This window comes from Cyprinodon tularosa, unplaced genomic scaffold (genome assembly GCF_016077235.1).
Source record: "Cyprinodon tularosa strain WSP-4 unplaced genomic scaffold, ASM1607723v1 ctg217, whole genome shotgun sequence".
NCBI lineage: Eukaryota > Metazoa > Chordata > Actinopteri > Cyprinodontiformes > Cyprinodontidae > Cyprinodon > Cyprinodon tularosa.
In genome coordinates this window covers 626,986-649,271 of record NW_024038809.1, presented here as the reverse complement: position 1 = coordinate 649,271, position 22,286 = coordinate 626,986, and the positions used below count along the sequence as shown (strand labels likewise).

Genomic DNA, 22,286 nt, shown 5'->3' with positions numbered 1-22,286 from the left:
TATTTCTAGATCGTTTTTGCAGCGTTTTACTTTCTGAACTGTGAATCAATATTAATGAGTTTTTGAAATAATATTGGAATCAATAAACTGACTGTGGACAGTCTCTACTGGGTAGGGAATATCAAACGACATGCTGAATAACAGCTGTGCCACCATGATGCCATGAGTCCTCAGCTGGAACAGAGCTATTTTTGGCAGGTGGCGCACGGCCGGCACATGGAGGCGGCCTCTGAGGCTCCCTAATTTGTGTCTGGAAGCTCAGCACATGGGAATGCACACCATCTGGCATGAGCATACCAGAGCAAGGGCAGTCTGCGCGGAGGTGTCCATTAATCAGTCAGCGCTAAGTTTGGGAGTTGCTTGTCAGACTTCACAATTGTAGAGAAGAACAAAGAGGCCATTGTTCTGTGAATTACATTATAAATTATATAATATAAACTACAGTCACTGATGCAGAATGTCCTCTGTTATTGTGCTGACCAATGGAAGGTTATCAGGACCTTAGATACTCAATATCGTCCATGATTATTGTTAGTTATAATTCTACATAAAGTTAAAACTTCATATGATTGTCATCTAAATAAGAATAAGCAGCATTTTTTCTCATTGTGTGACAATAAATCAGATTAAACATTTGTTTTATTTTACTTAAAATTACCAAAAATATTTTTTTATTTTCTATATGTCAGAAATATTAAAAGGAAATTAATATTGTGAAATAAAATGATGTCAAAGAAATGAGCTAACAACTGGCTAATCCTCGGGTAAAATATTCAGGTGCCTTCTATGATATGTACTGTGTTTTTCTATGAGTTTTATTTTAAAGTTTTAAATTCAATTCAGTTTATCTATATTCACAACTCATGTCATCTCAAGGTACTTTACAGGGACAAAACATTCTGGTTATTTAAAAGTTTCAATCAGGGAAAATCAGTTGATTGTCAATGACTTGCAGAGGACATGCAAGCTTATGGCAAAAAATATTGGCTCGCATTTCGTCTTCTGCTCTTCAGCAATCTCTCACACCAAGAATGCATCCAGCAACAGTGGAGCAGGAGAAAAATCTCCTTTAACAGGAAGAAACCTCCAGCAGAACCAGGCTTAGTGTGAGCGGCCATCTTTTGAGGCCCACGGGGGTTCAAGGAGACAGAAGCAGACATAGAAAAAGAAGCATAGATACAAAAGGCAACTGTCAACCAGCTCCACAGGCGGCCCCGTCCAGGAAACACACAGCCAGGCAGACGAGCTCCGAGCCAGCTCCCATGTCAGAGGATGAAGAGAGCACATCCAGTTAGTCACAGTCAGAGAAACAGGACTACACTGGAAAACAGGCCAAGCTCCAACATCTAGAAACAAAGGTGTTGATGGCAGCAGCACAGCTGATATTTCTCTCCAGGATGGAGTCACAGCCAAACAGGAACAGACCAGATGAAGCTACTATGAGAAAAAGCAGAGAGAGCAGAATGTTAGAGATTGAACTAACAGATTCTGCAGAGTGGGAGAATAGAGATAGAATGAAGCAGAATGATGAAAAAGGGGTCCCTATGTCCTCCAGCAGTCTAAGCCTATAGCAGCAGAACTTAGACCTAGACAGATTTATTTGTCATTTTGGTTACACAAGTGTAAAACAAAAGAATTTCATTTGAAACAGCTCTCTGGACAATTTCATATTTTTAAAAGTGCAAAAAAAAAAAAGAATATATATATATATATATATATATATATATATATATATATATATATATATATATATATATATATATATATATATATATATATATATATATATATATATATATATATATACAGGTGCTGGTCATAAAATTAGAATATCATGAAAAAGTAGATTGATTTCAGTAATTCCATTTAAAAAGTGAAACTTGTATATTATATTCATACATTACATACAAACTCATATATTTCAGATGTTTATTTTGTTTAATTTTGATGATTACAAATGACAACAAATGAAAATCTCAAATTCATCATATCAGAAAATTAGAATATTGTGAAAAGGTTCAAAATTGATGGCCCCTGGTGCCACACTCTAATCAGCTAATTAACTCAAACCACCTGCAAAAGCCTTTAAATGGTCTTTCAGTCTAGTTCTATAGGCTACACAATCATGGGGAAGACTGCTGACTTGACAGTTGTCCAAAAGACGACCATCGACACCTTGCACAAGGAGGGCAAGACACAAAAGGTCATCGCTAAAGAGGCTGGCTGTTCACAGAGCTCAGTGTCCAAGCACATTAATAGAGAGGCGAAGGGAAGGAAAAGATGTGGTCGAAAAAAGTGTACAAGCAAGAGAGATAACCGCACCCTGGAGAGGATTGTGAAACAAAACCCATTCAAAAATGTGGGGGAGATTCACAAAGAGTGGACTGCAGCTGGAGTGAGTGCTTCAAGAACCACCACACACAGACGTATGAAAGACATGGGTTTCTGCTGTCGCATTCCTTGTGTCAAGCCACTCTTGAACCACAGACAGCGTCAGAAGCGTCTTGCCTGGGCTAAAGAGAAACAGGACTGGACTGCTGGTGAGTGGTCCAAAGTCATGTTCTCTGATGAAAGTAAATTTTGCATTTCCTTTGGAAATCAAGGTCCCAGAGTCTGGAGGAAAAGAAGAGAGGCACTTCATCCACGTTGCTTGAAGTCCAGTGTAAAGTTTCCACAGTCAGTGATGGTTTGGGGTGCCATGTCATCTGCTGGTGTTGGTCCATTGTGTTTTCTGAGGTCCAGGGTCAACGCAGCCACATACCAGGAAGTTTTAGAGCACTTCATGCTTCCTGCAGCTGACCAACTTTTTGGAGATGCAGATTTCATTTTCCAACAGGACTTGGCACCTGCACACAGTGCCAAAGCTACCAGTACCTGGTTGAAGGACCATGGTATCCCTGTTCTTAATTGGCCAGCAAACTCTCCTGACCTTAACCCCATAGAAAATCTATGGGGTATTGTGAAGAAGAAGATGCAATACACCAGACCCAACAATTCAGAAGAGCTAAAAGCCACTATTAGAGCAACCTGGGCTATCATAACACCTGAGCAGTGCCACAGACTGATCGACTCCATGCCACGCCGCATTGCTGCAGTAATACAGGCCAAAGGAGGCCCAACTAAATACTGAGTGCTGTACATGCTCATACTTTTCATGTTCATACTTTTCAGTTGGCCAACATTTCTATAAATCCTTTGTTTTTATTGGTCTTCAGTAATATTCTAATTTTCTGATATGATGAATTTGAGATTTTCATTTGTTGTCATTTGTAATCATCAAAATTAAACAAAATAAACATCTGAAATATATGAGTTTGTATGTAATGTATGAATATAATATACAAGTTTCACTTTTTAAATGGAATTACTGAAATCAATCTACTTTTTCATGATATTCTAATTTTATGACCAGCACCTGTATATATATATATATATATATATATATATATATATATATATATAGAGAGAGAGAGAGAGAGAGAGAGAGAGATAGCTCAGGATAACCTAAGAATTTTTGGTGAGGTAGGAGAATAATTAATATAATGATAGATACATTTAAAAAATAATACATAATAGATAGAATAAAAGAAGCAGAAATGTTTTTGTAGCAGAGATGATTGTGTTTCAGAATACCTTAGCCCTCCATAACAAAAGCAAAAAACCCAGAGAAAATGCACATTGAAGATGATAAAACATCATTAACCATTACTTAACAAGCTCTGTATTAACATGAGCTGAAGGTTCACCCAGAAAAGAAGAAGCCAGGGGACAGACTCTTAACCTCATCAACCTTTTTAAGAAAACTTTGATCCACTTTTGGCCATATATCACCTTTTGTAGTGTTACTAGCCACTTCTCGGGAATAAAATACATTCATAACAATAACAGATTAGGTCAAATATTTCCAAGACAAATATCAAGCTCTAGGACCAAGCGGAAATCAGTAAAGAAATAAAAATGATATTTTTTAGCCCGATAGTCACAGTGCTGTAAGCCTAGCGCCATTCTCCCCGCTTTACAAGCAAAATCAATGGGAACTACTAGACACATAACTCCTTTCACTGTGTTTTTAACATAAATTAATGTAAAAAAAAAAAGAAAACAAAGAAAATCTGTTTAGAATTTTAATGGAGTTCATGACCTACGGGGACATGACTGTAGGGGAGTGCGGCCTAATGCTTAGAGCTGTGCTCTTGCACTCTGAGAAGGTTATAAGTACCCGGATCGATCCCCACAGGTGGGACTCTGGGTTCCTGAGCAAGACCCATAAATCCACACTGCTACCTGGGCGCCACACAGTGGCCCTCAAGGGGAGACCTAATTTCCACATTGTGGGACAATAATACATTTGATTTGACAGCAGGAAAAATATTGCAATATATGGTGATATAGTGATAATATCGTATCGTGAGTAGTGTTGTGCCAATGCCATCTTTCGGCCCCATTACCCCTGGCTGTGCAGCATCGGCATACAGATACCATACAGATACCATCTGTTTGAAATTGATGTGTGTGTATATATGTAGAACTGCATTCTGCTGGGATGTAAAATAATTGCCATCATGGCTTTGTCAAGCTGCTGCCTACCTTTGGAAGCAGGAAAAAGACTAAAACAAAGTGCATCCACTAGAACTTTTTATTGCCTACTGTCATGTTGGGTTCAAGGCGTCTAACCCACATGCAGAAACACTCGTGAGACAGGGAAAAAGTTCAAAGGTTTCTTTACAAAATATACAATGAGTATGAACTGGTCCTTGGTTCGGCAGACAGGTCACGAGGGGAACACCACTGAGGAGGACAGAGAGGTTTGTGTTGATCCAGGTTTACTGCAGGTTTTCTGATGTTGGAGTAAATACCTGCTCAAGGGTGGAACGGAGCTGCAGGGGGGGAAACTTGAGGGTCCAGAGGCTAGTCGGCAGGCAGAGGGCTGAGGGCAGAGGCTTAACTGAGTGCAGGCAGGCAGATTCCAGACAGAGATCACTCTCCAGGATTTCAGGTCTTCAGATAGGACTCAATCTGTGAGGCAGAGAGAAACAGGGTCAGGCAGGTTCACAAAAGTCAGAGATTCAGATCTGGTTGTTTGGCTCAGGTCTAGCTCTACCATTACTGGCAAACACTCTGGCAGGGAAGTGTCAGCCTCCTCCTCCTTAAATAGGGCTTCCTGATGAGCAGATGGAAGACAGGTGTTGCAGTCAGCTCATGCCCCCAGGAGATCTTGTGCGCCCTCTGGTGGAGAAAGTGGACAAAGCCTCCAGATCCCAACACCTACCTGGAATCTGTGACAATAGTTGAATAAACTTCTGGCTCTCAAAATGGTATTGGTGCCCTATTTCTTGGTACTTGCCGATACCGATACTACCCTTTTAGTAGTGGATGGGGGCCCCGCATGACACTGGTATCTATCAGTATCGGTGCAACACTACTTGTGAGCCAAGTATTGTGACAAATATTGTATCACAACAACCACGCCAATACTCTGTCCTAGTTACAAACAGTTCTTAGAAAGCCGTCTCAGTCTGTTCTGACTCTCCAAGCTGCTATTTTTGACAACTGCCTCCATGGTTCATAAGACTGAAGGAAGTAAAACTCCATTAAGATCATTTTCTTTTCATGTCCCTGGATAATTTCAGATTGATTTAGTTAGAACTGAGAATGTCCCAATGTCTCTATTTCCCAATTCATAGAATTGGGAAATAGAGGTCATAGCATTTAGTCTGGAGGAACATTACTGTAATTGAGAAAGCAAACAATTCTTGGCCGAGCGTCTTTAACGTGGCCATGATGACAGAGAACATGGACAGAATTGTAACAAGACTTGTGTTGATGTTAATAAAAACAAACAGTCATGTTGCCTCATTTAACGTATCGCCTTCTACGGCAATACATGGGTTTAAAGGACACATGACATGTACACATGCTCAGGTGTCACTATTAAAGGACACACCTTCAGGGAGGGTAATTTGCATGTGAATGAAGCTTAATGTTGTTATAACAGCTTGAATAATTCATCAGCATGGTGACCTTGCAGAGTCACCGACACATGGCTGGATCTGAAACGCACAAATAAAACTGGGTTTAAAGCACAGTGGATCGACAAATTCATACCTCCCATAATGCTGCAGTATTAAGGCTTGGTATTTATGTACTTTTTTATTTCGTTCTGTTATCTGACTGACCTTTGTGTGGCTGTGTAGGTTTGCGGCCAGTGGACAGTGAGCTGTGTTCAGGGGTTCCTCCAAATACCACCCAGCTGTGCCACATAAGCTGTCCTGTGGACTGTGAGGTGTCTCCGTGGAGTGCTTGGGGTCCCTGCACCTATGAAAACTGTGAAGACCAAAGCAATAAGAAAGGTAAGAACTTACTGGATAATATTAGGCTTTATTCTCTTTAAATCTTACAACGTTTCTGCTCATATTTGTTTTGATTTTACTGACTAAAGCATGGTATGTTATGGTCTTTCAGTGTTAAGACTTGTAGGGGGCGGTTCTTTAAAGATTCAACATAAAGATCTTAAATTTTGTGTGCAGAAGGAAGGTGACACAACCTGGATCTTTTCTTCTCAGTTTTAAAAGCTGAAAAACTGCTCCTGCAGTCAAATTAAGGTTTGATTAATGACGTTTCGGTGCTAAATGTTTTATCTTAAAATCCTAAAACCGTTAATTTGTGTTGTTTGGTCTTTGGTCAATAGAGGACGATTCGTTTGTCCATCCATCCCTTCCTCCCTCCCTCCATTCGTCCATCCATCTGTCTATCCTCCCTCCGTGCGTCCATCCACCCGTCTGTCCATCCCTCTCTCCGTCCGTCCATGCCTCCTTCCATCCGTCCGTCCGTCCATCCATCCCTCCCTCTGTCCATCTGTCCCTCCGTCTGTCTTTCCATCTGTCCATACATCACTCTTTCCATCCGTCCGTCCGTCCTTCCATCCCTCTCTCCGTTCATCCATCCCTCCTTCTGTCCATCTGTCCCTCCGTCCGTCCATCCATCTGTACATTCATCACTCTTTCCGTCAATTCGTCTGTCCATCCATCCCTTCCTCCCCCTATCTATCTGTCCATCAATCCATCCATCCATCCGTCCGTCCGTCCTTCCATCCCTCTCTCCGTTCATCCATCTATCTGTCCATCCTCCCTTTGTGCGTCCATCCACCCGTCCGTCCATCCCTCTGTGAATCCATCCCTCCATCCGTCTGTCCGTCCCTATGTCAATCTCTCCCTTCGTCCGTCCCTCCATCAGTTTGTCCCTCCGTCCACCTGACCATCCCTCCCTCCCTCCGTCCCTCCCACACTCAGACACACTCACATTAAGAGTCACCAGTCAAGAGACAAAAGAATTGTATTAACTTAAAGTGGAAACATCTGCGGTCACAAAAATTATTTGACTATTGAAATGCTCATTAGGATTTCTACATTGTGTTTTGAGATAATTGTTTGCTATGGTTACATATAACTTGTAGTAAACAGCAGTTACAATTACATCAAATTTAACGGTTGGTTCCACAAACAGATTATTTGGATTTAATACCCAAACAGCTCTCCCACTCTGTCAGTTATTGTAGTAGGAATGTGTGGTATTTTAGAACAATAAATCAAAGTTAGTACCTTTGACTAAGCTACTGAGCAAAGTGGAAAAAAAAAAAAAAAAAAAAATACTGGAAGTGAAATTCCAAAAAGTTGGAGTTAAAAAAATCCCCGCTGGGCTTTGCTTTCCAAGTCTGAATATGTTTTGCTTCCCATTTAGGAAGTTTTCTCAATTCAAAATGTCTGGATTAGCATTGAGTTCCAGGTTTTTATAGATTAGCCCAACAAAACCTTGTAATAGCTTAGAAAACATTCGCATTGAAACTGGAAAAGCAGCTCCACCTTTTAATAATTTTCTAAGCCACTACAAGGCTTTTGTTGGGCTACTCTAAAAAAGCTTATATTTAAAAGAGAAAAATCACAGAATGATTGAAGCACCAAATTATACACTATTCACCCAGATTAGCTCCTATGTGTTGTTTAGAAAGCAATGTGTTCTATGAGAGTTTGGAAATAAGGTCAGATTAGCGCTGTAGCTAACAAGATCAACATTTGCTAAGTGTACAGACATCAGCTCAAAATGCAAAGCAAAAAGCTAAATAAAAATATAATAGACATTTTATTTGGAGGTAGGAACTACCAAGAAGCTGATGGAATCACAATGGACTCAAAATCGAAGAGATTGTTTTTAGGAATTTCTTTGAAACTGGATGTAGGAAAGAACACTGCTCAAAAGAATACAATGACCACTCAAATAAAGCCGGGCGTACACTGTGCGATTTTCCAGTTGTGCGAGAATCTTTCGATCGGGCCGACTTTCAGCCTGATCGTGCGTCGTGAGTCATATAGTGTACAGGGGGTAACGAGGGGCGATCAGCCTCTCACAACTACCTCCCGATCAGGAATCGTGAGGTAGGGAGAAAATCAAACATGTTTGATTTTCTCCCTACCGTCATGGGCAAATCGCTCAGGGCGCAAACAAGGATTCTTCTTTTTCTTCTTCCTCTCAGATGTAAACCCAGAAGCGTGGCAGGGATGCAATGAGTGAAATGGAGTTCTTTCTGTAAAATTGACGTGTAGCCACGTTTGCTAGGCCGTGTCTTTGTCCAAATACGTCTTCATCTTGTCTTTTTAGGGCTTTCAGCACAAATTGCACAAATTGCACAAATAGCCAAGGCAGCGCGTTTCACTCTAGTGAGCTTCATATTCCTCTTCTATTTGTTTGGCTTCCTGATAGATGAGTCAGTGAGCTCCATCTCATTTGCGGAGCTGAGTCCGACGTGGTTTTTAGTCATACAGTGTGAGCAGGTAGATCGCATCAGAGTGTCGTGCTGGACATTCATCGTGAGCTGTGAGCTCAAACTGTACAACTAAACCCTGCAGTTTACTCGTACAGTGTAGCTGTCGTACAGTAGCTGCGTGCAGCGATATAAAGAATCGCACAGTGTAAGCCCAGCTTAACACGTCCTAAATCTGAATGAATGTAATATTCTAATTGAATAATTTGTTCTGTAAAAAGTTGAATTTGCTGACAACAGAAAAATAATCAATGGAAATCAATGCATTAACCAGTGGAGGCCTGGGAATTAAAGTGGAAAGATACACTCCAGGCTGATCCAAATATGATGTAATGTCCTTAAAACAGATCAGAATTAGGCTCAGTATTGTGTGTGACCTTCACCTGCCCCTATGACCTCCCTACAATGCCTGAGCTGGACGTGGTGGAGGATTTCCTGAGGGATCCCCGCCCAGACCTGGAGTGAAGCATCCTCCTCGTCCTGGACAGTCTGTGGAGGATGGATGGAGACATGATGTCCCAGATGAGCTCAGTGGGATTCAGGTCAACGGTCTGAGGGGGTGACAGCATTGTCTCCAGACTCTGCTGTCACCTCTGTCACTGTGCGCAGTGTGAACCTGCTTTCATCTGTGAAGAGCAGAGAAGTGGAGAATTTGCCAATCCATGTGTTTTCTGGTGAATGGCAAGCTTATTGCATGGTGTTGGACTGTGAGCACAACCCCCATCTGTGGACATCGGGCCCTCATGCCATCCTCATGGAGTTGGTTTCTAACCGTTTGTGCAGACACACGCACATTAGTGGCCTGCTGGAGGTCATTTTGCAGGGCAGTGCTCCTCCTGTTCCTCCTTGCACAAAGGCAAAGGTAGCAGTCCTGCTGCTGGGTTGCTGCCCCCCTACAACCTCCAATTCTCCTGGTGTAATGTCTCCTAGTTGCACCTTCATCCTCTGGTGCCATCTTGGCTGAGATGCACTTCCTATAGTTATATTGTGTTGTTTACTGATTCCTTTTATTTTCTGGAGCAATGTAGGCTATAAGAGTGAGCAGGCTTCTCAGCAGAGGGCAACAGCAACTGTGAGGAATCTCATTTACTTCAAAGGAAGAGGATACTGAATGTCTAATGAAGTAAACACATTAAATAGGCGCTATACCTCAGAGGTAAGGAGGGGGTTAATAATAAATAGACATGGCTTTTTATTTCAGCTGGCACGGCTCTGCCATGATGGAAACTTATAGCAGGGGAACAAACATGATTGTTAAACCTATTCTTTGTGTAAAACTTGACTTTCTATTCTAAAATATTCCCTAGAAAGGCAGAATGCATGATTCTGGAAGCATCACCACTTCAGTCATAATTACCCCCTGAAGCTGCAGCAGCTACCATGACTAATGCATTTTGACTCTGCTTTAATGAATTGCTTTAAATGAAAGATCGTTGGAAATTCTCCTCCATGCATCTTAATGATGGATCCACTTGCTCATTTCTTCACTGCGCTGCTTCCACCCCCCACCCCACCCCCCCACATACACACAAACACAGACTTTGATATCTGACTAGCCTTGCTCCAAGTACTTACTCAAACATGGGGAAAAAAGTGTTTCCTACTGGCCTCATTAAAGGAATAGTACACCCAAAACATGATAAGCCTTCATTTTCTACTCACCTCCATGCTGAACAACACTCTGGAGTACTTTTTTGATATCTCAAATGCATCTGGAGATCTGGGAGACTTCTTGCTGTCTGCTGACATTCAAATAATGGAGGTCTATGGCGCCCGAGACAGAAAGGTCCACAAAAGTCCACAAAAACTTGTCAATATTCCTCCATAATGCTCGTCCAATGTAATCCAAGTGTCCTGAGTGGGTAGCATCCAGAATTTACTCGAAACGAAGTCATTTAGAACGTTTTAGAGCCTAAACAGTAGTGTATAGGATTTCCTAATAGCGCCCCCATGCGCGCTCACGATTCTACGGAAGCCGGCAGACCAAACCAGCGCATTCAGCTCGGCAAAGAACTCATGCTCTTCCTCAACACTGAAGTCCTCAGACATTTTTCTTTCGTTGTTTCTTTCTTTGCACAGGTAAACAGCACATTTTTATTCTTCTACGCTTGCATTATCGGCAGACCAGACGCTGAATGCGCACTTCCTTCCGGTTTGGTCTGCCGGCTTCCGTAGAATCGTGAGCGCGCATGGGGGCGCTATTAGGAAATCCTATACACTACTGTTTATGCTCTAAAAACATTCTAAATGACTTCGTTTCGAGTAAATTCTGGATGCTACCCACTCAGGACACTTGGATTACATTGGACGAGCAGTATGGAGGAATATTGACACGTTTTTGTGGACTTTTATGGACCTTTCTGTCTCGGGCGCCATGGACCTCCATTATTTGAATGTCAGCAGACAGCAAGAAGCCTCCCAGATCTCCAGATGCATTTGAGATATCAAAAAAGTACTCCAGAGTGTTGTTCAGCATGGAGGTGAGTAGAAAATGAAGGCTAATCATGTTTTGGGTGTACTATTCCTTTAAGGCTTACTCCAAACCCCTAGAAAAATTGTCGGTTCCAATTGTCATTTTAATGTTAAATGCTGGGCAAAGCTGCACTTATGAGAGTAAAAACTAAAAAAATCAACAAGAAAGCATAAAAAGCAGGAGACAGCTTTACATAACTTACATTTTAAGTTTCTTTAAGTGAATTATGCTGGGAAATAGTCTCAGTCATGTCCTCCATGATCGAGAGAAAACACTAAATTGTTAAAAACAAAAGAAGTCGACTTCATTTTCAAAGCTCTGTCACAGTAAAGTTTACTTACTATAAAAGGACACCAACAGATCAAGATCACAATAAATAACTTCACAAAAAGCAGGAGATTATTAATCCAGAATTCATGGTGGAAAAGTAAGAATGTCTGTAATGAAAAAGAGAAACTATTACCCCTTTCCCACTGGAAAAAAAACCCTTTAACCCCGGGAACAATGGGCTCTTAGTGGCAGTGGGAACAATTCACTGACGCGTGTCTACCGGGGTCAAAAGACTTGGCCGAAATGACTCTGTTTACCCTCGATAAACAAGGAGCAGCTCTGGTGAGAGAGATTCAGACACAATAAAGTACACAATAAAGTGCGAAACAATAAAGTACACTGACTACGCCCTGGCTTCCTTACATGTTGCTCTCCATTGTTTACTTCCCTGATTTCTGTTGCACTGGTGACATCATCAACGCTAACCAAGTGTGATGATGTCACCAGAAACGCAATGGCTGGGGGGGAGAGACCATGCAGCTGCCAGCGAGGTAGGATTAGACCAGCTTTTATTGCCAGTAAGAAGGGAGCAAAATGCTGATTGTTAGCTGGTCGACCCACGTGCACAACCCTGTACCTGCTCCAGAGAGGGAACGCCTATTGTGCGAGAGTGCACAAGCCCATTTCTCCTCGTGCATACTCTGTTTAAAAGTTGCTGTTCTCAGTGCTCATACAAGTTTATGTTAGGGTTATTAAGTTTCCCCAACTTTAACCTATAAAAAATGCTTTGCAAAGCGGAAGATATACAGAGCTTTAGGATTACTCTGTGCATCTTCGTCTTGCTCTACGCTTGCAGGCTTATTTATTGAACAGTCAACACATTACAACAGCAGGCGTTAGTTTCGATTACGCAGTCTCTTAGACACAGCATGAACTTTTAAGATAGGGAACTTGTCTGGTTTCAGTATACGCTTTTAAAAAAGGTGTCGGGGGTCATGAACCTTTAACTTCTGTGGTTCTCAAATGAAAAACAGGAAAGCATTCTTGCAAAACATTTGACCGTCTTATGACCTGCATACGCTGTTTCCACTGATGACAATAACAAAGAAAAACAAATGATTAAAAGCAATATAAAATATATAATTGAATAAAATGATAAAAACAACAGAAATCATAATAACTCCAACAGCTTACTTTCCAAAAGAAGATTTGCCATTTTTTCTCTATGTCAGACTCACCACCGCTAAGTGAAAATGGGGACGAGCACATAGGACGGCCTTACGTAAACGTACCACCAGAATGATTTACAATTAGGAGGACCACTTATTTAGATGATCCACCTGGAAAAAGAACATCCTCCACTATACCTTTAAGTGATTTTCTCCTCAATCTCCAGAAAAAGCTGATATTCATCTTTAAAGAAATGAACATCACTTTTTTTCCGATTGAAATTAGGTGAGGGTACCGTATTTTCACGACCATAAGGCGCACCGGACTAAAAGGCGCACTCTCAGTTACGTGTGCCATTTCTGTATTTAACACACACATAAGGCGCACCGGACTATAGGGCGCGTTTTTTATATACAGGTACATGTCCTCTACTACCTTTAAATACCTCTACTGCGTATTTAAAAATACAGCGGGGGCAAAACTGAGTATGACTGTGCTTTATTCATGTATTTATTACAAAGTATTAATCAAACCTGGCAGCTGGCCGTGAGACAGACACATCGCAGATGACACAGCGCTGTGGTCACTCCTAAATTAACTTAAAATCCTGAAACCTGCTGACGGAATATGTTCGCTTTTATTGCCGGTATCCTGGTGCCTGCAGCTAAAATTATTTAGAAGAAAAACACCTACCAGCAGCCGCGGTGAACCCCAGGCTGCCCAGCCTACAGGCTGCTGATGAAGAGATTTCTGCTGTCAGCGCACCGCTGGTATGTGGGGGTCTGAGCGCCTCCGACAGAAATAGATAATCTGGATGAACTGACTGCAATTATTACGTTTTCAGGTGGCCTTTCTCACTTAAAAACATATTAAAACTACTTTATTCCCACTGATCACAGCAAATATAGCTGCAAGATTTAGATTATTTAGATGAAAAAACACCTGCCAGCCACCGCGGTGAAGAGGAGGAGACCCGGCCCAGAGGCTGCTGTTGAATTAAGTTTTCAGGTAGAAAAATAGAGCGGGAGCAAAACTGAGTATGATTGTGCTTTATTCATGTATTTATTACAAAGTATTAATCAAACCCATCAAAGTCATCATCCTCTGTTTCTGAATAAAACAGCTGCGCTAAATCAGACATGCCAGTTTCCCCTTCTTCGCTGTCAGAGTCACTTTCCGTGCAGCGCGGCTCCTCAGAAATAATGCCGGCTTTTGCGAAAGCTTGAACAACAGAGCCAGCAGACACTTTAGTACAAGCATCTACAATCCATCCGCAAACTGTGGCGTAATCTGCCCGGCGCTGCCTTCTTATCCTGAAACTGTGGTCTCCGTCTGTCATCCATCGCTCCCACGCCGCTCGCAGCCTTACTTCGAACGGCTGCTTCACACCGATGTGGAGCGGTTGAAGTTCCTTTGTCAGACCCCCGGGATAACGGCGAGCACAGCGTTCATTTGATTCACCTTTTTTTCACATCGGCTGTGAGATGGGCACGCAGCGATGGTGATGCGTGGAAAAAACCACCTAGTCTTCTCACATACACCTGCCTCAGCCACGCATCCATCCAGCCTTTTCCATTTGCGTTAATATCATCTGTCGTCAGAGCGCTGTCTGTCTCGCTGGCAGCTCCCAGATCAGCTTCTCTGATTGGTTGATGCGGCGCGTCCAGCAGCAAAACTTCAATTCTTCCATCTCGAGCAGCAGAAGCGCGGCGCTTCAGATGCTTAAACGCTCCCGACGTGCTGCACCAAAATGCGCTGCGGGACCTTTTGCTGCACCTATATGCGCGTCAACCATTGACTTTGCATGTAAACTCGCTGCTTCTGCTGCACCTGCTGGGTCCGGTTCACACCGATGTCGAGCAGCGTTAATTTGTTTCCCCATGTTTTTCACATCAGCTGTGAGATGGGCACGCATGGAGTTACATATTAACAGCGATGGTGAGGGGTGGAAAAAAAACACCTGGTCTCCTTACATTCAGCCACTCTTTCATCATCTCCTCAATGAGGTGGTCTCAAAAGTCGCAGTTACAACACACATAAGGCGCACCGCACCAAAGGGCGCACCGCACATTTTGAGGAAAAAAAAAGACGTTTAAGTGCGCCTTATAGTCGTGAAAATACGGTACATGTAATGCTCTGTTAATTAACTTTACAAGAAAAAATGACAATTAGAGTTTGCCAAGTCTTCATTTTGATCAAGATTTGTCAGATTAAGATCAATTCATAACATCACATGTAGTATACAATTACGCCCCAGATTCAAACTAAAACATACCAAAGAGCAGAATTTAGGGCACACAGAATTCGCTCCCTCCTCAGCAGCCATGCAAAGGCCTGCTAATCAGCCATTTATTTATTTCAGGTGTGTGGGGGCAGGGATATACCTAAAGCCTGCAGGGCAGTGGGTCACTACCTGATCCATACTGGAAGCATGATCCAAACCATCAGCTTATGATGCCATAAATAATGTAATTATGGTACTAAAAGTATGTTTATCCTTCAATCACTAAATCTACATTACACTACATCTTTAAATTATTTAATAACTTTTCTCCGACAATTTGATGCTTTTTATATTTTCTCTGTTAAACTGCTTGTCTGGCAAAATCTGCATTTTAGACGTGTCCTTCTCTTGATTACACACTAATTATAGTAAATTAACTTTATTGATGTCACATTGGAGAGATTTACCTCTGCATTTAACCCATTCTCTTGGGGAGCAGTGGGCTGCCATCGTGCAGCACCTGTGAAGCAGTGTTGGGGGGATTAAGGGTCTTGGTCAGAGACCAAGAGTGTCAGTCTGTGGGAGTAAAGTAAGAACCTCAGGATTCCAAGCTCTATGCCCTAACCACTAGACCGCTACTCCTGTCATGATTTTACTAAAGATCAGACCCAAAAGCAGAAGACCAAACAGGGAGACCAGGAAAAAGGTCTAACAGGTTTATTAGGAGATTGTGAAGAATCCAGTGTTGCTCTGAACACTGCTCAACCGCAAGTTTCCAGAGAAGTTGCTGACTCTTTGACTCCAGTCTGTGTGCTGTTGTTCTAGTTTGTCTGATTCGGTGGAGAGCACAACAGGGTTTACCCAGAATGCGATTGTTATAGGTGAACGGAGAAGCTGACTGCCACTCAGATTTCCTGCGGTACTTGAATAGGTCGTACTGGAGATAAATCCCTTGCTCAGTGTGAAGCTCAAACAATCTCTTGGGGAAAGTAGATTCAAACCTCCAGTTTAAATCCTCAGCTCAGTTTGAAGCTCAGATGATCCTTCCAGGGAGAGAAGGTCCGAAACATCCAGTTTGCAGGATGACTTCCTGTCGAGAGGCAAAGACAAAAAACAAGATTAAGACTCAGGTTGACAAGAACTCAGTTTGACTCAGCAAAACTCAGTTTGGCTAGAGTACCCAAAACTGGCAATCACTCTGGCGTCGAGGAAGTGGCAGTCAGCAGCTTGAGAGCGCTCCGTTAATGAGGTAATCTTCTGCAGGTGTGTGAGGAGGCGGACCAGAACCAGGCGCCTCCTAGTGGAGGAAGGGAGACAAACACAGAAACACAAACACACAGACAGGAATCAGGACAACTCCCCTCACTATACACCATAATGTTAACACAAAAAGAAAAAAGAAAACCCGAAAAGACTCGATTTATGGTTAAATCCAAAGCTGAAAAAGTTAGCTCCTGGAAGTAGCGTGGATCTTATTTCCTGTGCAGAGCGGCCTCAGATTGATAAAACACAAAGGATTGAAATGCATTTATTTACTCAGGAAATGCATTATTAAGCTTTAACACACTGCAGTTTACTACGCTTACTATTTTTAAGGAGGGAAAAACTTAATTTAGGTACAAAGTAACAAAGTAAAATCGAGGGCAACCCGGATGTATATCTGGTTGCACCGATGAGCTGATGGTACGGATCGTCCTACATAATGGATCAGGTAGTAACTATGGAGCAGATCGGTCTCAGGTTTCACAAATACACATATGTCATTCATACATGCACAGGACAAGATCCATACATGCACAGCACGATTCACACAAGCACAAAAAAAATCCACACACACACACAGTACAAGATCCACCAAAGTATTTCTGGTACATAAACAATTATAAATGAAATTACAAAGTATTAGTGGTCTTTAAACTTTACTGTTTTTGTGTGTGGATTTTTGACAATGCCCTGACGTGACTCAGCACACAAATGCATTTTTTCTAAAACAGTTTGCCACCAATCACAAAGCCCCCTAGTATAAGCCAATCACTACAAAAGTACTCCACATGGGATGACTATCCCCAGATCCCACATCGTCGAGTTTGTGTTTTAGATTTACCTGGAAAATACAGATCTAGCGCCCCTAGTGGCTAAAAGTTACACAATGTTAATTAAAAAAATTGCAAAAAGAGTTTATTTGCATATAGCTTTAACTTTATGGATTTGTTGATAGCATATATTATGAATAACAGTCTCACCTTTCATAGATTAGTCTTTTTAAGCATATCCAACATTTTAAGTCACTTGTTGAGGCCATTCCATGTGTTATAAGGATTTCTAGGGGTTCTACTCCACCCTATATGAGACAGTGGAACAGTTCAGCAGCTATTTTTTGCTAGGTTGTTGCCTGGCAGTGTACATCATCTTTGATTGTGTTCATGCATGTGTGCCGAGTGAAAATGAAGCCCCTAGGTGTGACAGTGGAAGCATGTGTTGTGTTGCTATCTTTCTGCCATGCAAATTATTACACCCCCTGCAGATAGCTAGAGAATGAGCTCTAAATTGAATTTCCAAGACCGGGAGCCTCATTTTTCCTCATACCAAATCTTCCCTTCCCCTCGCAGCCACCCATTCTCCATCAGATAACACATCTGTCAGTGAGTCAGATACAGAATGGTTTAATGTCCAGCTGACCCAACTGATTAAATAAAGGATTTTCAAAGGAAGACAAAATGAAATAGAATCCATGTCCCACAAGTACTCCAGGGCTTTGCGGCCTTATCTGACAGGAGCAGAAGTGTAAAATAAGGTGGGGGTGGGGTGGTTGACCTTGGCTGCGGTGGAAAGAACATCCTGAGGACGCGGCTTAAACAAAGGAAGCATGACAAAATCAGCTGAATTAAAGGAATGTAGAGAGAGTTTTTCATTTTGGATATAAATGGCTTGAAAGAGTAAACGTTGGAATAGTCATAGAGCAAACATCCTTTCATTTCAGCTTGGGTTATGTTAAGAATGTCAGTGTACATCTGCTGCTTTATGTCATTCAGTGAGTTGATGGGTTGGTGATTCAAATGAGTGTAGATCATCAAATGTTAGGGTTTAAAATCTTTCAGCTGCTTCGGGTCAGCTAACAAGCTTTTCTTAAACATCGACACTACAGAAGTGATACCTAACCGGGAGGAGGAAAATGCGTAGGGCCCCAAGTTCCTGGGGGTCCGATAAACTCTGTTCACATCCATGGTTAATACAACTAGTCCTTATTTGTGCACATTAATTATGTTTTTGATTAAAAAATCCTTTGGCTAAAATGCCATCAGAACGCTGATAATATTAAGTGTGTCTAAGCCCCCCCCTTCAGTGTCCACCATATTGGATCAGTCCATTTGCTGCACATGTTCAGAAAGGTCCAAACAGACAGCAGCAAACCATTTGAAAACAAACCATGCAAAGAGCAGTGTTGCCAACTTAGCGCTTTAGTCGCTATATTTAGCCACTTTTCAGACCCCTCTAGAACTTTGATTTCTAAAAAGCTCCTAGCGCCAAATCTAGAGACTTTTTTCTGCTACTGGAGACTTTGGAGACAACATCTAAAAGCAGCGAACTCTGCTCTCCAGAGCAAGTAGATTGGTTACTAGGGATGCACCGATCTGATATTTTTATCGGTCCAGATATAAGGAAAAATAATAGATTGGTATCGGTGACAATTGACTCGATATAGGGGCATATCTAGCTGTGCCGTCATGCGGCAACACAACAACACAACACGGCCATATTGTTTATGATGAAGGGAGCGAAACGATCTGCGGTCTGGAGGTTTTTCTCACTCTCTCGTCCTACTAGCCCAACGGCTACGTGCAATATTGGTGGGAGAAATCTTCAAACAATAACACCACCATCTTATTGAAACACCTCCAGAAGTTTCATAACAACAAACGTGCTGAGATTATCGAACTTGGCAAACAAAAAGGAAGCAGCAGGAAGCAGCAGGAAGCAGCTAACTTCTTGAATCTCTAAAATCTTGATCAAGTCAGAGAACTTTTGGTTTAAGATTTTGTGCACAGTTGTTAAATTGGTCCTAACTTTTATATTTGGGTTGTTTCCTATTTTTTTTTTTTTTAAGAAAAGGGAAGTCAAATCATATGCACAGAAGAATGATCCCAGTTTTTTTTTTTTTTTTTCACAGAATAAAACAATTTTTTAGGTAATAAGTCAGTGCTCTTTTTGGTATCAGATCGGTATCGGCCGACATTAAACTTCAAATATCGGTATCGTATCAGAGGTGAAAAAAGTAGATCTGTACATCCCTATTGGTAACCCCGCCTCCTGCTCTCCTCTATCTTGTCTGCTGTCATGATTCATGCAGCTATTATTTCATCCAAATGAAAAATGGAGAACAGATAAGCAGATCATGGCTTGTCTACAGTGAAAAGAAGGACTGGGTTATTTACTTTGGCCTTTTTGGAAACACAGGAAGGAGCAATCAGCTAAGTGAGCTTAGTGCTTGGAAAAAATCTTTCATTCCTTTAGAGACAGCATGAAAAGTCAGCTGAGTACAAAACATAGAGAGGAAAACAAGAAGAAAAAGGGACAAGAAGAGAGGGACACAACCTAGAACAGATAATGGATGTCTATTCTATTAACATTTCTCTATCTGTAGAATGGCTCTGTTTTATGTGTTGTCTTCTCCATTCAGAGGGCCCCCTGCCTGTCTTTGCCTAGGGCCCCAATTTTCTTTAACCTGCCCCTGTACCTAATGAAGGTTTCTAATTTTCTATGACAGGTTTTAAACTGAGGAAGCGGAGGATCATCAATGATCCCACAGATGGGACGGGAAACTGCCCCCATCTAGTGGAGGCCATACCCTGCGAGGACCCCAGCTGCTTCGAATGGCTGGTGGTTAATCTGGAGGAGTGTGTCCCTGACAACGAGAAGGAGTGTGGACCTGGAACACAAATTCCCCAAGTCCAGTGTGTTAACAGTGATGGTGAGTGGACTTAAAACAGACACATGAAGCTATGCAGCATCATGGGGCTCCATGACACATGATGGGAAGATTTCAGCTGGTTTCTTTGACCTTTTCTTGGTTTCCGTTTGTTGCTCAAGAATTTTAAATTTTAAAGGCGATGAAGCCGTCACTAAGTCTCTTTCTAAGACCCAAGAGAATCATGGCTGATTTTATTTTTTTATTTGCATCTTGGGATATGTTTAGGAGGAAGGTTGAAAACAGCAGTGCTTCCCCTAAAGGGTGAGCCACTAGAAATGATGAGGACTCCTGGATGGATGTCAAAATGTCAAAAAGCCTCTGATTTTGGGGTTCTTGTGATTCCATTTTCTGCCTTTTTTTTTTTCCTTTACGTGTTTTTTTTAAAAAATTTTATCCATGTTACAGCATTCAAAGGTTCCATCCGTTTTCTCTCAGTTAGCCATTGGTTAATTTAAGCTAATGTTATTTTTATCTGTGTGTACCACAGGTTTTTGGCTGTTCTACCTTTTTTTTGCATTTCCAGTCTTTAAAAATGGCAAAAACTAGAACCTGCCCTATAAAAAGAGCACAGAACTTAAGGTATGATCCAAAAACAGCATATATTTCTATTTAAAGTGGTCTTAGTAAGGTGTTTTGGTTTTGGGGAGATATATTTGAATACGCACAAAAAAACCAACCATGTTTGTGTGAACTATGAAGTTCCCCTTGCAGCCTACTGACCCAGAAGGTTTTTAAGCTACTGTTCTCAGTTCATCGGCTGATTTATGTGCAACATCATTAGTTTCCCATTTTTAAATTATTCAGATTATTATTATTATTTTCCCATGCACTGATTGGGAGTTTTTATTATATGTAAGTTATCAAAATAACAAGGAATAAGGCTTGGAATCTATTAACACTCTTTGCAATGAATTTACATTATTTAAACTTTCTAAAATAAACGATTTGAGATGCTGCTACTCTGAATCAGTCATGAGTCACACATTATTTCAAATTTAAATTGACCAAATCTGCATCTGTTAAATACAACCAAGAAAAGGTTGCAACAATAAATTACACTGACATCAAAGAATGTTGTTCTAATTTATGCTTAAATATTGACCCAAAAGATTTCAGGTTCATCTAAAAGTTATAGCCTTTCTGTGCCTGCAGAGAGACGACCATTGGTTGGGGTGTGTCGGTGGGTGTGCGGTTCTAATGGGGGGGGGGGGGGGGGGGGGGGGGGGGTTGTGTCTGTTAATGAGGTCTCTGGGGAGGAAGTCACACAGAGATGGGGGATGTTAAATAGGTTAGATTTAGCCCCCATTCATAGAGAACCGCTTCTGTCTGAGAAACATCGGCAGTAAAGGTGACCCTGTTAACACATGATGGTTTGTTATGAAAAGAAAACAATGAGACAAAGAACAACATTATCAGGTCAACTATAATCACATGTCATGATGGTTAGTTTTTAGTTTTTTGTCGAAATTTGGAAAAAAATTAAAGGTATCCACAACACAAAAATGTAGGATTTTTCAATAGCAAGGAAAACAAAAAAGCTGGGTGTAAATCTTTCAAATATAATGTTGCATGGTGCAGGAACATAACAGGAAAGTACACAACAATCATAACATTTATGGACAGATAACTCATCTCTGCTTCATTTTAATCAGATTTATTTTAATAGAGTAGAATACAAAATCCCTTTTTTGTCCCATAATGGAGAAAGTTCATTTCCAATAATTAGAGACATATTCAACCAATCCAAGTCACATATATGAAAATAGATAGTATGGAAACCAAGGGGAGCATTAACATGCAGGGAGGAAGATGAGATAAAAATTAAAAATACAAAACCCAGAGCAAAGAGCTGGGCGATATGACCTCATATTAATATCAGGATAAACCTCGATAGCATAAACGCTCCGGCTCCTCTATCAGAAATAAAGGCATGTGCAGGAAATGCAACTGATCTATTTATAATCTATTTATAGAGTAGGGGTGGGTATTGCCAAAGAAGTCACGATTCAATTCGAATCACGATTCAAAGGCCACGATGCGATTCTATCACGATGCATCACGACACTTGAATTATTGCGATGCATTGCAATATTTTCTCCTCCATGTTTGGTTTTTGAATGACTCGGCACAGTATCCCGCGGCCGGAAATGCTTGTGACACAAGGCAGCGTGCGTCAACACATTTGCAGCGACATCTACTGGACTGGAAGTGGTATTGCACTTGTTTTTGGCTGATGTTCGCCAACCATTCATGCAATTTTATTTATTCATTTTTTTAAATTAATAATCGATTCTTGGCATCAAGAATCGATGCAGTAGATCACGAAAATTAGAATCACGATGCATCATCATCACGATTATTTTGC

The 22,286-nt window shown here is 41.4% G+C and overlaps 1 protein-coding gene across 2 annotated transcripts in view; it reads left to right on the top strand.

Moving 5' to 3' along the window:
* Nucleotides 1-22,286, top strand: part of thsd7aa (thrombospondin, type I, domain containing 7Aa) — a 214,236-nt gene that overhangs the window by 96,682 nt on the left and 95,268 nt on the right. For both annotated transcript variants that reach the window (XM_038285906.1, XM_038285905.1), the window contains exons 5-6: nt 6,195-6,350; nt 19,718-19,921. In XM_038285906.1, the coding sequence (XP_038141834.1) occupies nt 6,195-6,350; nt 19,718-19,921 (360 nt within the window). The remainder of the gene's footprint in view (nt 1-6,194; nt 6,351-19,717; nt 19,922-22,286) is intronic.